General features: G+C 61.1%; 1 protein-coding gene across 8 annotated transcripts in view; it reads right to left on the bottom strand.

Moving 5' to 3' along the window:
- The window catches only part of RNF144A (ring finger protein 144A), a 91,251-nt gene that overhangs the window by 41,923 nt on the left and 36,269 nt on the right, over window positions 1-13,059 (bottom strand). The window contains exon 2 of one of the 8 annotated variants that reach the window (XM_039849512.1): window positions 3,672-3,806. The exons of 6 other annotated variants lie outside the window; for them this stretch is intronic. In XM_039849512.1, coding sequence (XP_039705446.1) covers window positions 3,672-3,750 — 79 coding nt within the window. In that variant the 5' untranslated portion in view covers window positions 3,751-3,806. Of the gene's footprint in view, window positions 1-224; window positions 240-3,671; window positions 3,807-13,059 lie in introns of those variants that run through there. One more of the 8 variants, XM_039849520.1, reaches the window with a different exon arrangement.

Below are 13,059 nucleotides of genomic sequence, written 5' to 3'. Positions count from 1 at the left end.
CCAGTCCAGGTACACAGGAGAGGAATTCAAATTACCCACACGAGACGCCCCTTCTCACCCATGCGACTGGAAACATTCAAACGTTTGGCCAAGCACCGTAGGTGCGGCTGTGGGCTGATCGCCAGCCCCCCGCCCCGCCGAATGCGGGTCCACCTGAGGCAGCACAGGAAAAGGGGGACCTGGGGGACCCGTCAAGCAGCTCCCCAAACCGTACCTGCACTCACCCACTGTCCTGAAATTCCTCCTCTAGGCATGCGACCAGTCAGCCTAGGAAATCAGTCATCACAGCCTTGTTTGAAATACCAAAGGATTAAAGGCCACCCACGTAGAAGACAAGTGAACCGTGGACGGCCCGCCCAGTGGAACGCCAGGCTGCGCAGGAAGGAGGAGGGAGCCTCCTGGACATTAAGCTGGAAAGGTCAGCAGAACGTATAAGGAAAAAGAGAAAGCACAGAACAGCACACGTTACGTGCTGAACGTCGTATAAACTTCGTGCGTATCTGCATGGTTCTTACTCGCACGAAGAAACCCTGGATGGACACCCGAGATCCTAATTAAAACAGTGACCTCACAGGGCGGGGACGCTGGGCGCTGGAGAGGACGGGCCGCCAGGCACGGAGGCAAACGGGGTTTCTTCATATTTACCTTTAAAAAAATGTGAGCGTGAGACTCACTTCAGATGAAAAGACACACACAGACTAACAGTAAAGGGGTGGAAAAGGACACTTCGCGAGGGACCTGGAGGGTGCGGTGCCGAGCGCGGCACGTCGGGGAGAGGGAGACAAAGGCCGCTCGCGCCTGCGTGTGGGAACGGAACGAACGAGCGCGCAGAGACAGACAGGACCTTCTGACGGTCACCAGACGGGAGGGAGCGTGGGGTTCGGTGAAAAGTGGGGAGGGATTAAGAAGGATAAAGAGGTGGTTACAACACAGTCAGGGAGGCAGGGAGCACAGTATAGGGAGCGCGGCCGACACCGTGACACATGCGTGCGGTGTCAGCGGGACGCTGGGTTCACGGGGTGCCACACGCCCTGAGCGACACGGGTGTCTAATCGCGATGCTGTAAACCTGACGCCAGCCATCACTTGCCTCCTTAAAGTCAGGGGAGGTGCATCGATACTGTGTAAACTAAGAGAGAAGTTCCAGATGGTATTTTAATGGTATTTTTTTCTCTCCGAGGTAACTGAGATTGCCAAAAATGTCCGCATATACCTGCTCTCCCCCAGGTCTCTTCCGAATTTAAAATCCAACATTCCTTTTATCGTCGAAAGGTTCAACATCCTCTGACGGACGGACAGCCTGTCGGAATTAGGATTTTTAGACAAGTCCTGTCAGCTCGCGGAATAAGGGTCAGCCTTGCGGGAGGATTTTATTTTCCCCACAAGGGAAAACCAAGCAACATCAATTCGAATGAGGATAAAGAAAGAATAGTAACAGCGAAGATGCCTTGAGAATGTGACAGACATACAGACTCCTTAGCCCCAGCCAGCCCGCCTGGCCTCACGCAGGACGCGCGCCCACCTCTCCACCAAGGACAGTCTCCCGAGTGGGCCACCTCGCCTCGTGCTGACTTCCTGAGGAAGCCCTAGGCCTCCCCACTGCACGGCCTCTGCTCACAAGTGTCCACGCCTCTCCCTGTCCACCCAGTGAGTTGTGTCCCCCCTCACGGTCCAGCGCACGGGCATCTTCCAAGGCCACGACAGTCCCAGGATTTCTGACATTGCCGTGATTCCCACGGGTCCCTGTCGGAGGCCCCTCAGCCACACCCGGGACTGACAGAGTCCTTCCCCTGCATCGAGTCTGTAAGATTCTCAGGATCCGAGCCATGCCCTGCCGCCTCGTGCCCCGGGCTCGTGCGTGGCATTTATCCCGCGGGTTCGATGACAATATGGTGGCTTTGCGACGCCAACATGCACGGGAAAAGCCGAGGAAGTGCAGTCAATGAACCCGGCTAGTCTGTGGCGTCGACCGACAGTCGCTGGTGCCAACAGCCACCAGCACCACCTGGGGTGCGGCGAGGGACACGAGGGACACGCGATTCGGTGCGGACAGCGCTCGTCTAGTGCCCAACGTCAGGGCCGAGCTTCACCCCGCGTTACCCGGCTCCAAAGCCACACGCTCCCAGCCACACGCTCCCAGCCACGCACTCGGCCAGCCCGCATCTCCGGCGATGGCGTCTGCTGTTCGGTGTGGGCTGTTACTACGATCACTGTGCCCCGATCGGCCGAGGACGAGTACCCCTCCAGCAAGGGGGGACCGACCTCACCGACACCCCCTCCTGATCACCTGCTTGCCAGCCATGAGCGTCTACGAGGCGTTTTCCTCCGGGAGCTGGGGCCAGGACACGGCGGGGAGGGGACCCCTGACACTGGCCTTGGACCCCCAACATTGGCCTCAGCAGTGTGTACAGCGCCCCCACCCAGCGCTGGACACACCAGCTGCGGTGTCAGCCACGATCCTAGGGCTGGACACACCAGCTGTGTGTCAGCCACGAATCCAGGGACACCTACGGCAGGCAGCCCCCCTCAGGTAAACTGGCTCCTGAAGCAGACAGGCCAGGAAGGCGGGCAAGGGCAGGGAAGGGTTTTCTAAGGGGAACTGAACCCCACCCTCGCATTCCAAGAACTAGCGGCTAGCCCACAAAGAAACCAGCTGGGCTGTTTCCACTCAGCCCAGCCACTCGAAAAATGCTTCTGAAAGGGAAAAATCAGCTACACAGGAAAAGTGTCCAGTTGCTGGGGTGGGGGGGAGTTACTTAACATCTGCTGCGTGGCTGGGCAAAGTGCTCTCCACGTCTGCTGACAAACAAACAAAGAAGCAGGCAGCATTTCAAACTGTCACTCGATCTCGCTACAGAACTGCCCTGCAGACGAGGGCGCCTGAGCCCCAATCCCAGACCCGGGGTGAGGGCGTGGGAGGAGGAGGGCGCACAGTCGGAATTAGGGCCCACGCGAGTGCGCGCTGCTGTTGCTCCGGCTTCGGGGAGGGGTGGGTGGCCGCGGCTCCAGGGGCTGGCGCACGATAGGCTGGAGCCCGGAAGGGGGGCGCCCTACCAGGGCTGTGCGGAAAGCAGGCAGGCTCCCTCCAGGGCCCACCGCCCCCCAAAAGGCTGCAAGCTCCGGGGAGGAAAGACCCGAAAGAAAATTGCATTGCGTTCGAAGGAACAGGAGCAGGAGCCAGAAACTCAGTCCGCGCTTCCGCGGCCGGCAGCAGACGCGCAAGGCTTTATTCCAAGGTCGGGCTGTCGAGCGGAAAAGCAGGGAGTTTAATCCATGCCAAAAATACGGCGGACGTCAGAGCGAGAGGGACCACACTGTCCCAGTCAGCCCTCCACGCCCTCGCCCTCCGAGACAGGTGACGCCCGCGGCCCCAGCGCCCAGCGGCAGGACCTCACGAGCAGGCCGGACTCCGGTCCCCCAGCCAGCGGAGCTGCCGTGCCGGCACGCCGAGACCCTGGCTGTCTGCGTGTAGGGGACACACGGCCCCGTCTTGCAAGCCGATACGAGGGGCCGTGGGCGCCACGTCTGACAGAGCAGAGGTCCAGGAAAACTCCGTCACCCCGGAGCTGAGCTTGAGCAGCCGGACCCCACCCCGGAGCGCAGTCTGCTTTCCCACTGTAACTGTCGCGTCACACAAGTTGCTCCCTATTTTAATTTTGCAACAGGCGTTACCTTTCTGGCCAACATCGGTATCGGCGTGTCCACCAGCTGCGCCCATCGGTGGGACCCACGTCTGGGGCCACCCAGCCATCCTCCAGGGCTCACAGTGCCACCGAAGTCAGGCCGACTCCGAGTGTCTCCTCCGTCCTGAAGAAGAGTGCGTTTGTTTTTCTAGACATTGTGGCTAAATTGATTTGTAAAAAAAAACAACTCTGCAGGTAATTCGGGGTGCTATTTTGTATGGTTAGAGAAAATGACCATTTTGTCAAGTGTGTTTGCTCCTCGTGACGAGAACAGGCTGACTCAGAGAAGGGGGTGTGTGTGTCTTCAAGGCCAGGAGTCCTGCTACTGAGCACGAGGCCCTCATTACTGCCACCACCGCAAGGACACACCTCAATTACTGGAGTACTTTTCTACGTTCCCAGAATAAACTCACAGTACCCGGGGTTGCCCCAGAGAAAGGGGTGAGTGAGTAGCCACTGGCTCCGCTGGGTGTGCCAACCGGGAGTCTGTGCCGGGCTAATCCTGACCTGGCTAGCCGCTGTGCCGAAAGTGTCCACTGTCCTCCTGCTTCCACCAAAGGAAATAAAAATACACTCTGCCCGCGTATTTTAATTTCTGAGTCACCCCGGAGGACAGTCTCATTCTGTATCTCCGAGTGCAAATAAAGCAGGCCCGAAGGTTCTGGAACGTAGCTCTTCCGGCCTCCTGAAGAGAGGCCCGGAGGGGAGGAGGGGCTGGACAAGGGGACGCGGCCAGGGCTGGCGAGGGCGGGCTGGCTCTCCGCGCGTCCAGTGCGTTCTGCCCGCGCCGGGCCGTCCTGGCATCACACCGTCTTGGTCAGTGACACGCTGCCTTCTGACGCGTTGCTCTGTGACACAGTCGCAGTGTCCTGGGGAGCGGCGGGACGGATGCACAATTCGAAAGCAACGGACAGCAGATCTCCCAGAATGAGACACGCGCCCCAGAGGAAAGCGTTCCCCACCCCGCAGAGGCCAGCAGCTCGCCGCACGCAGGCCCCGCTTCCAAGAAACGTCAGTGTTCCTGACGTGGTGATGGGAGCTGCCAAAGCGTGGATTCCAGCCAAACCCGTTAGTGCTCAGAGTTTAAAAACACGTTCACGCCCTTTAATTCATGGGATTCTCCCAGCGAGCTCTTGACTCCTTCCTCGTTTTGCACAGAGGACACAGAAATCCATGGAAGCGCCTTGACCTGGCTTCCCTCAGAAGCAGACCCAGAGACGGTGGTCCCCGTGGAAAAGTCGGTCTGGGAAGGGACCCCAGGAAACAGTCTGGAGGTGCGGGGTGAGCAGGTGGGGAACAGCCAGTGCAGGACGCGCCACCAAGCAACGCCACGGTAGTGAACGTCTCGGCCGCTCAGGGGGTCTGTCACACCCGGCCCTCGTCACCCCTCCCCAGGGGCATGGCTGGGGCACTCATCCCCCACCTTCTGCCCCCATCGGCGGGGGCAGCTCCAGGTGGGGGTGCTGTCCCCACGCCTGTGGCCCTCAGCACAAGGGGCCCCTCAGAGAAGGCTGAGATCTCAGGCAGGGAGATGGGGGTGCCCACGCCCGGGCGGGGGTGCAGGAACGGAGCCACCGCAGAGGCTGAGTGTCTGTCCTCCCAACCCCCAGCGTGTGCGCAAACCCTGCACTCCCAGGCAGATGTCCCGCAGGACAGTGACAGACGAGCTGTGTCTTTCTACAGACGAGAACGTACACGTTCCACAGAACACACGTTCGAAGCTGGATTTGCGGTTAACTGTCAGACGGATGAGACTCTAACTGGGGGAGAAACACAATCAGTGGGTTCGACGTCACCAGCATTCACGTGCGGGCTGATAAGCTCCTCGGCGAGGGCGGAGAACAGAAAAAGGAAAAACCAGAAAGGGTGGGCAGAGGTGTCCCACGGGTGGTGGGTGCCGGCGTGTGGGGTCGGGGCAGAGAGGTGTCCCACGGGTGGTGGGTGGCAGCATGTGGGCGTCGGGCAGACAGGCAGCCCCAGCGCCCATCGCGTGCAGGGCTATGCGAACTCCCGACGCCATTAACGGAAGCGAAGCGCGCAGGGCGGACTCGGGATAAGAGCCACCGTTCCGGACAGGACCACAGACGTGCGAGGGACAGAGGCGTCACTGGGGACGCCCAGGAAGGGGCGCGCGAGGTCGGGCTGAGGGGACGGGGCTCGGCGGCAGCTGGGGGGCCCCAGGAATGCGCAGACCGCACGGCCGCCTGAGCCGCCCATCCAGCGAGCGTCCTCCGGCTCGTTTCTTCCGCTCGGGGACGGGAGACTCCGGTGCCTGGAAGTGGCCTCACGTCGCCTGTGCTCGTGAGCCGGCTCTGAGCGGCACTGCAGGGGCGGGCGCTGCGGAGAACGGTCAGCTACCACCGACCTCCGCCTCGAAGGATTCCCGTCGCGTGCGGGACGCTTTGGTGGCGGGGGAGTCTGCAGTGGCCTCTAACCCTCTCCCGAAACAAACCTCCGAGCAGAGCCCTTCGGGGCGCTGGGGAGACCCACACCAGCCGCGCCCAGGAGGCCGTCCCGTGCTGGGGCCGCGGCCGCGCTTCTGTTTCCGCCAGAAGCGGGGGCCACCCCGGCCCTCGGAGAATAACCCCCGTCCGAGAACATCCCGGAGCCCCTCTGGCCAGAGTCTCGGGGGCAGACTCCCACGCACAGCTTAGATCACCTCTGTTTCTCCCTAAATGTATTTGTCAGGAAACTGGGCAGGCGCACTGCTCCACGACGTCAGGCTCGCCACCGCTCGCCGAGCCCACCGCCCTGCAGCTGGCGGTGACGTGGGTGCCGCGGCGGCGTCCGGGGGGCGGGGGCTGGGCGAGGCGGCCCCCCGCCTCAGGACGCGTGCGGTGCAGGTGACAGCGAGCGGCGTGTGAGCAGCCACGCGAAGAAGAAGGGGGCGGCAGGGGCGCCATGGGTGGCCCCGGCACGGCCGCGCGTCGCCTGCCTAAGCCCGCTCAGCATCGCCGCAGCCGCGGGCCACGCGTGACCCGTGAGGAAACTCGGAGGTGAAACGGCGCGTGCCGAATCAGGCGTGCATTGCGTGGATAACGTGTGCTTTCCACATGCCCACGGCCACCGGCGCTCACGCCATTCCCACGAGGCCGGCCCTGCGAGGCCCTCCCGGCGGGGGCTTCTGCAGACGGCTCGCCCCAACGCTGCCTGGAGGAGGCGCTACTCGCGTGGGGCCCGGAGAGGCCGGCAGATGTTGCTCCGTGGGAGGAGAGAGATGCCAGGCCGAAGGGCCAGACGGTGACGGTGCCCCACGCCACATGCTAGGAAGGACAGCGTGACCTTGGGGAAGCCACCCGCAGCACAGCCGCCCCCGTCAGCGGTCCCACTTCTCAGTGTCACGTGTCTGGTGACATGAACATGAACAGTGTCCTTAGCAGGCGTGCCTGCCCCTCGCAAACACAGCGAGGGCTGGACTCACACCGAACACCGCCGGGCCCCAGAGCCTCGCTCACGGAGCCTCGGACGTGGTTGTCACTCCCCGCGGGCGTCATGGTGGACTGTCACAGGCCGAGCCTCAGCACGTGCTTCTCCAGGAATCCGATCTCGACAATCAAATACCCCCACGCTCAGAAAACCACCTGTTTTTTCCTGGTCAGATCCGCGCTGCACATTACCATTTTAACATCTGATAACATTAAGGAAAGAAAACATAATCTGAATATAAATCGAATACCTACGAAGCAACGACCCTGCTGAGACACAGCACCGGGCAGTCAGATGTGACATGAGACTTAGAAAAGAAAAGCCTGTGTTACTTCTTTTCCAAGTGCAAAAGTTATCACACAATGTTTTAAAGGGAAAACGCAAGAAAAGGCATAAAGATGACACGTAATAAGCCTACAAACCAAGAAAGAGATGGAGGGGCTGGGTTTATTTCACGCTTTAAACGGGCGTCGCGCTGGCCAGCGACGCCACAGCACCCTGCACTGCCAAGTTCACACAAAACGGAGCCAGGACTTTCTCCTGCTCTTCCCTGCCGAAGGAAGTGAACAAACCACTTGTGAATGTGAAGGCAGCTCCCGACCCCTGCAGAGCACGCCTGTGGGGGCGCGGAAGCCACACACCGGGGCGTGGCCATCACAGCACGGCCTCGTCCTTCACAGAGGAGGACACTGATGGCTGGTGACATGAAGGACGTGCCAGGCCGAGCAGCTCCTGGCCCAGCTCACGGCGGTAACCGCCTCTGCCCTCCGGCCCTGCTGGGTCACGGCCGCTTCCTGTCCACACTCGGGTTGTCCTGGTTCCTCACACCTTTCCAGTGATCGCCCGGCCTCTCTCACCGGCTCGATGAGAAGTAGACCGTAGGGACCCTAAACCCCCTCCCACTCCACTGCCCCAGCGAGCAGAAGCCGGGGCAGCTCCCGGCACGCCCGCCACGCGTCAGACACACACCTTTGCTGGGGCGTTTTAAAAAATTAGCAAGCAAGCCAGACCCTAAGCGTTGATCTGAAAACCGCAGAGGGCTGGCCCCCCGGAGACACGAGGTCTGCACCCTGCATCTCACCTGAGCCCCCCTCCTCCCCGGGCAGAAACAGAAAGGACGGAGTTAAAGGTTTCAATGAGCAAAAACCAGAATGATGCTCGGCCTGCTTTTCTTCCATTCGGGTGTCCAACGGCCATAAAGCAGCTCTGAGATATCCGGGCGCCTGCGCGTTTCTGAGGAAAAGCTGATTTTAGAACCTCAGAACGCGAGGGCTGGCCGGTCTCGGGACACGAAGGGCCACGGAGAGGAAGCGACACGGAGCGCAAGCGAGAGATCTTGGCGTGAGAGCAGGCAGTGGGTGAGATGAACGAGCTTCTCATGCCGGGCGAGTCAGGGGGCGCAGGGCCTCGGGCCCCAGGTGCTGCTGCTGCCACCGGGACGTGAGTGCGGAGACGGAGCCGTTTTCTTAATCGACCATCAAACAGCGGCACTGAAGTCCTGGACTTGCCGCCCGGTTCCCCATCCCGCCTCTCAGCCCCTCCGCTTCCTGTCCGCCCTTCCCAACTCCCAACAAGCCCCAGACCTCCCGCTGGGGGAGCAGGGGGGCGGTGGCGGGGCTTTGGGGCTTCCTAAGATTCCAGAGACATGAACCCTGGCTCCCAGGGCTCCAGGCTGGTGGGACATTTCCGCTGTGAGACACCAAGCTGGCCCAGGGCCTGGCCACAGCAGCACCTTTCCCCAGGACGGAGGCCTGGCCTTGCAGCCGGATGCTGCACTTGGGACAAGCCAGTGGGGTATTTCAGTGGGAGCATCGTGTGTCCTCTGCCCACAGGGACGAAGAGAGTGGGGACAAACAGGCAGCACTGCTGACCAGTGACCCTGAGCCTCACGCTGGCCCCTCCAAAGCGTAACTGAGGTAGGCCGGCCACCCAGTAAAATAGCTTTGTATCCAAGGGCCTTGCAGACGGGCGCTGCTCCAGGCCTTGAGCTTTTCGCAGCCCACCCAGTGTCACTCTGCACCCTGACACCTAGCCCAGGTCACGACTCGACCCTCCACCCACCTCCCCATTAGGGGTTTTGTGAGAAAACTGGCATCTTTTCAGACTGCGTGTGCGCCAGCAGGCAGGCCGGCGAGGGCCAGGGCAGGACCCCGGGGCTGCGTGGAGACTCCGGGTAGAAGGGACGTGGGTTCTGAGTCCGCCCCAGCTCCGATTATGTGCGACATCTGATTTGGGGGGGAAAGTTCTGCCAACATAAGGTAGAAACATGTGGCCCACCTGTTGTAAGGCCCTTGGTGTCTGACACACGGACTGGCCTGCGGCTGTGAGCACCTGCACCCAGGTGCCCGGCCACACTCCCCTGCCCGGTCACGGCAACGGGGCCCGACTGGAAGGGTGGCCAGCCCAGCGCCCTCCGAGAAAGCCATCTGATCACACGGCCATTCGTACCACAGTGGACTCTGAGGCTCTGCATGGAACAAAGGCCACATCAAAGCTCCACAGACTCAGCACCAGGATGCAAGAGACTTCGCCACGTGATGGGCGGAGGGCGCGTGTCCCAGCGACTTCTGCAAGTCCCCAGGGGGACGTAGTCCCAGCAGCCGCTCCTGCCGAGACGGCTGCGGGAACCCGAGTCCCTGGGTCTGGAACTTTCCTTGCCGTGGGCTGCTCTGCCTGAAACGCAACTGCATTTCCTGTTCTCTCGAACTGGGGGACGGCTGAGCGGGGCAGGGAAGCACGGAAGGCTCAGCCCGTGTCTGCGCCGTGACCGTCACGGAGTTAGGGAGCGAGCTGGGTTTGTCTTTAAATCCTGGCTCTTCGCTTCTGGGCCTGTCGCCAGCCTCCTAGGGGAGCCGCAGCCCAGAGCAGTGGGCCAGCAAACGGGAGTCAGGCCAAGGTGGACGGTGACCGAGTTCCAACTTCCTGGGAACAAGCGTGCCTGGTCCCGGTGGCAGCCGTGATGACAGCCATGCCATGGGACTGCTGTGTGTCCACCTGTCGCCTTCCAGAACAATGTGACACCAGCCCTCCTGTGAGCCATGTGCTTCCCAGACTTCATCCTGCGCCCCCGCCCCCCGCCCAAGTCTGCCACTACCTGCCTACCCGGCACATCCAAGACCAGGTGGCCTCAGCTGCAGCCCCGGAAACGTGGGAACCCAGCGCCGGCTTTCGGAAGACAGGCCCCCTGGGGCGCAGTGTTGGGAGGGGGTGAGAGGTGCTCCCCGAGCCCAGGAGGGGACATACGGTTCAAAGACGGGCCGGGGTGGAGCAGACGAGGGACTGTCCTTTACGGAGACGCAAGCACATGCCGAGGTAGCTCTCGCACATGCCACCATGTCCCGGGATCACGGAGGAGGCCCAGCGCGAGGCGGCCCTGGCGTCTACGTGTCTGAGAAGCCGCAGAGCCGTGTGGCTGCCCGAACACAGCGGAGGTGGCGTGCGTGAGCCCGCACGGCTGCTTGGGACACCTCAGGAACGGGGACAAGGCCAACACTTCCCCGGCACACTCCAGGGACTCTCTGCTCATCACGTCCCTCCGGCCCAGGACCAGCAACGCCACGGTGGACCGCAGGTAGGCCAGGCTCCCAACACCGGGCTTCCCGTCTCGACCACAGCGTCTGCGGAGCAGCGGCCCCCACGCACGCACGCACGCGGGGAGGCAACGCGGGATTCTTAAATGCGGGTCATTCGTCCAGCAACGTGTACTAAGTGCATTTGAACATGCGGGCTCTAAGGCTGAGAAGCCGTGTGGCCTCCTGCGCTGGGCTCACAGTCCAGAATCAGCCGAGTGTGACCGTGATCACCGGGCAGAGGGATGCGGCCCCCATGGAGCAAGCTCGGGGCGCAGAGCACGGCCTTCCCCCTGCCCAGGCCTCAGGACCGGCCTCTGGCAGACGCAGAACCGTGGGAGGGAGTGACCCCTGAGCAGCCATTCCCTGGACCCCAGCCAGGTGAATGCGGGGGGCCCGGAGTCGGGGCAGCTGCGGCGCCTCCAGGAGCTGCCTCGCGGGTGCCGGTAAAGTCTGAACGTGGCCCCCGAGGCCCTGGGAGCACTTGGTTTCGCACAGAGCAGGGTCCACACGTCTGCCACTGCAGAACGCGGGTCTGCGCCTAAGGGGCTGGCAAACCGGTCAGAACTTGGGGCAGGTGAGCGAGAACCCAGCGTGCGTACGTCACAAAAGCCTATCCGATGTCGTGTGAGAGAGGGGACCAGAAACCACCGAGCCTTCCAGGGAGTGAGGCTGAGCAGGGCCCCAGCTGCCGGGCCATGAAAACACAGCGTCTTCCAGGAGGTGCCTGGAGTCAGGAGGGACGTGGACTCTAAGACCGGGGAGACCCAGACTCGAGACCCAGCTGCGAGCCAAACTCACGAGCTTGTGGACGATTCCAGACGTCCCTGGGAGCCTTGGTTCCAACACCTGTAAATCAAGGTTAAGGACACCGCCCTGCCTCTCACAGGGGGCTCAAGGGGATCAAAGAGGTGACCCGCACACGTGAAACACCAAAGTATCAGGCACACAAACGACAGCCCTGGGCAAGGACCTGGACGCCCCTTCGACTCAAAGCATCCCCGAACCCCCACTTTGGCCGCTTCACAACCATGCCCGGTGCCTGCCATGTGCCAGACACAGAGGACACGAAGACGATGAAGGCAGGTGACCTCCAGGAGCTAACCGGAAGAGACGTGGCTGTCACTGTGCGTCTTATCCCAGGAATAGAAACAAGGAAGGAAATCGCCAGCCGGCAGCCGAGACTCCTCGGTGTCACACACGGCCCTCCCTGGATCGGACCCCCCAACATGGAATCCAGGCGCTTCTGGAACACCCCACAAGCCTTAAAAAGTTCGGAGGGATCGCCTCATGGTCAAAGGTCTCGGAGGGCCCCTGGCCATGGGATATTTTTAGAGCTTCTCTCAGAGTCGGGAGCCGTACGGATTTTGTACGCGCTCCGAATTTAACTAGTATTTAAGTGTGCCGATTATAGCTGCAAACGTCTCCTTCCAGCGTGTGGGTGCAGAGGTGGCTGGGAAGCAGCTTTGAAGAAGCACAGAAATAGCATGTGGTCTGTCTGCCTGAGCCGATCCCTCTGGGACCCACACGGAGGAGGGTGGCAAAGGGCCTGCAGCAACCGAACACGGCGGACGAAACGAGGCTTTGTGTGGCCACGTCCCTGTGACAAACACTGGACATGCGTTTCCATGGTCGGAGAGACCCCCGGGGAAGCCAGCAGCAGACCCCGGGGCTGGACATTAAGACGTGGACATATGGCTGGCAAACTGGGGTGACCCAAGCAAGACACGAGACGTGACCTGGATTGAGGGGAAAATAATTAAGGTGGAAATGTGCGGATCACCTCATAACCGACTCTCCTCCTAAATGAGGGGAAAACTGCCTGGCTGAGGAAACGACTTCTTGTTTCTGCTAATTTTGTTAATTCACAGCATGGTCACTACTTCGTTTTTCTTCATGAGAATGCCGCCAGTGTGCACGTTTTTATGTTTTTCAGAAAAGGGACAGTTAGGATAAGAGTAATAGGGAAAATAAAATCTTCCACTGCCAAAAAAAAAAAATTAGAGTTAAAGACATCGCCCTGCCTCTCGCAGGGTGGTCAAAGGGGTCGAAGAGGCAGGAGGGCGTAGAAGGGGCTGCGAAGGACTGAACTCTGGTCCAGCCGCCAGCCAGAGTCCCCAGTGCGTCCAGTGTCTCCCCTGCTGGAATGCCGGGCTTAAGTGGAAAGAGCTTTGTGTGGGTTCTGGGGTTCCCTGACATTACCTGGGGGGCAAGCTGCCGTGGGCCACAGGCTCCCTAAGCTTGTCCCAATCTGAGCCTCGGCTGCATTTCGTTTATTTTTAAGACATCGGCTTTCTGAGACGTCTCCGAAGAAGGGACCACCGCACACCCACCTCCCCAGTAATTCTGGAAGCCGCTGTGCTGCATGAGCTCCGGGGTCCC

This window comes from Pteropus medius, unplaced genomic scaffold, assembly GCF_902729225.1.
Source record: "Pteropus medius unplaced genomic scaffold, Ma_sr-lr_union100, whole genome shotgun sequence".
Classification (NCBI taxonomy): domain Eukaryota; kingdom Metazoa; phylum Chordata; class Mammalia; order Chiroptera; family Pteropodidae; genus Pteropus; species Pteropus medius.
The sequence above is the reverse complement of the archived record's forward strand: the minus strand, read 5'-3'. Positions and strand labels throughout refer to the sequence as shown.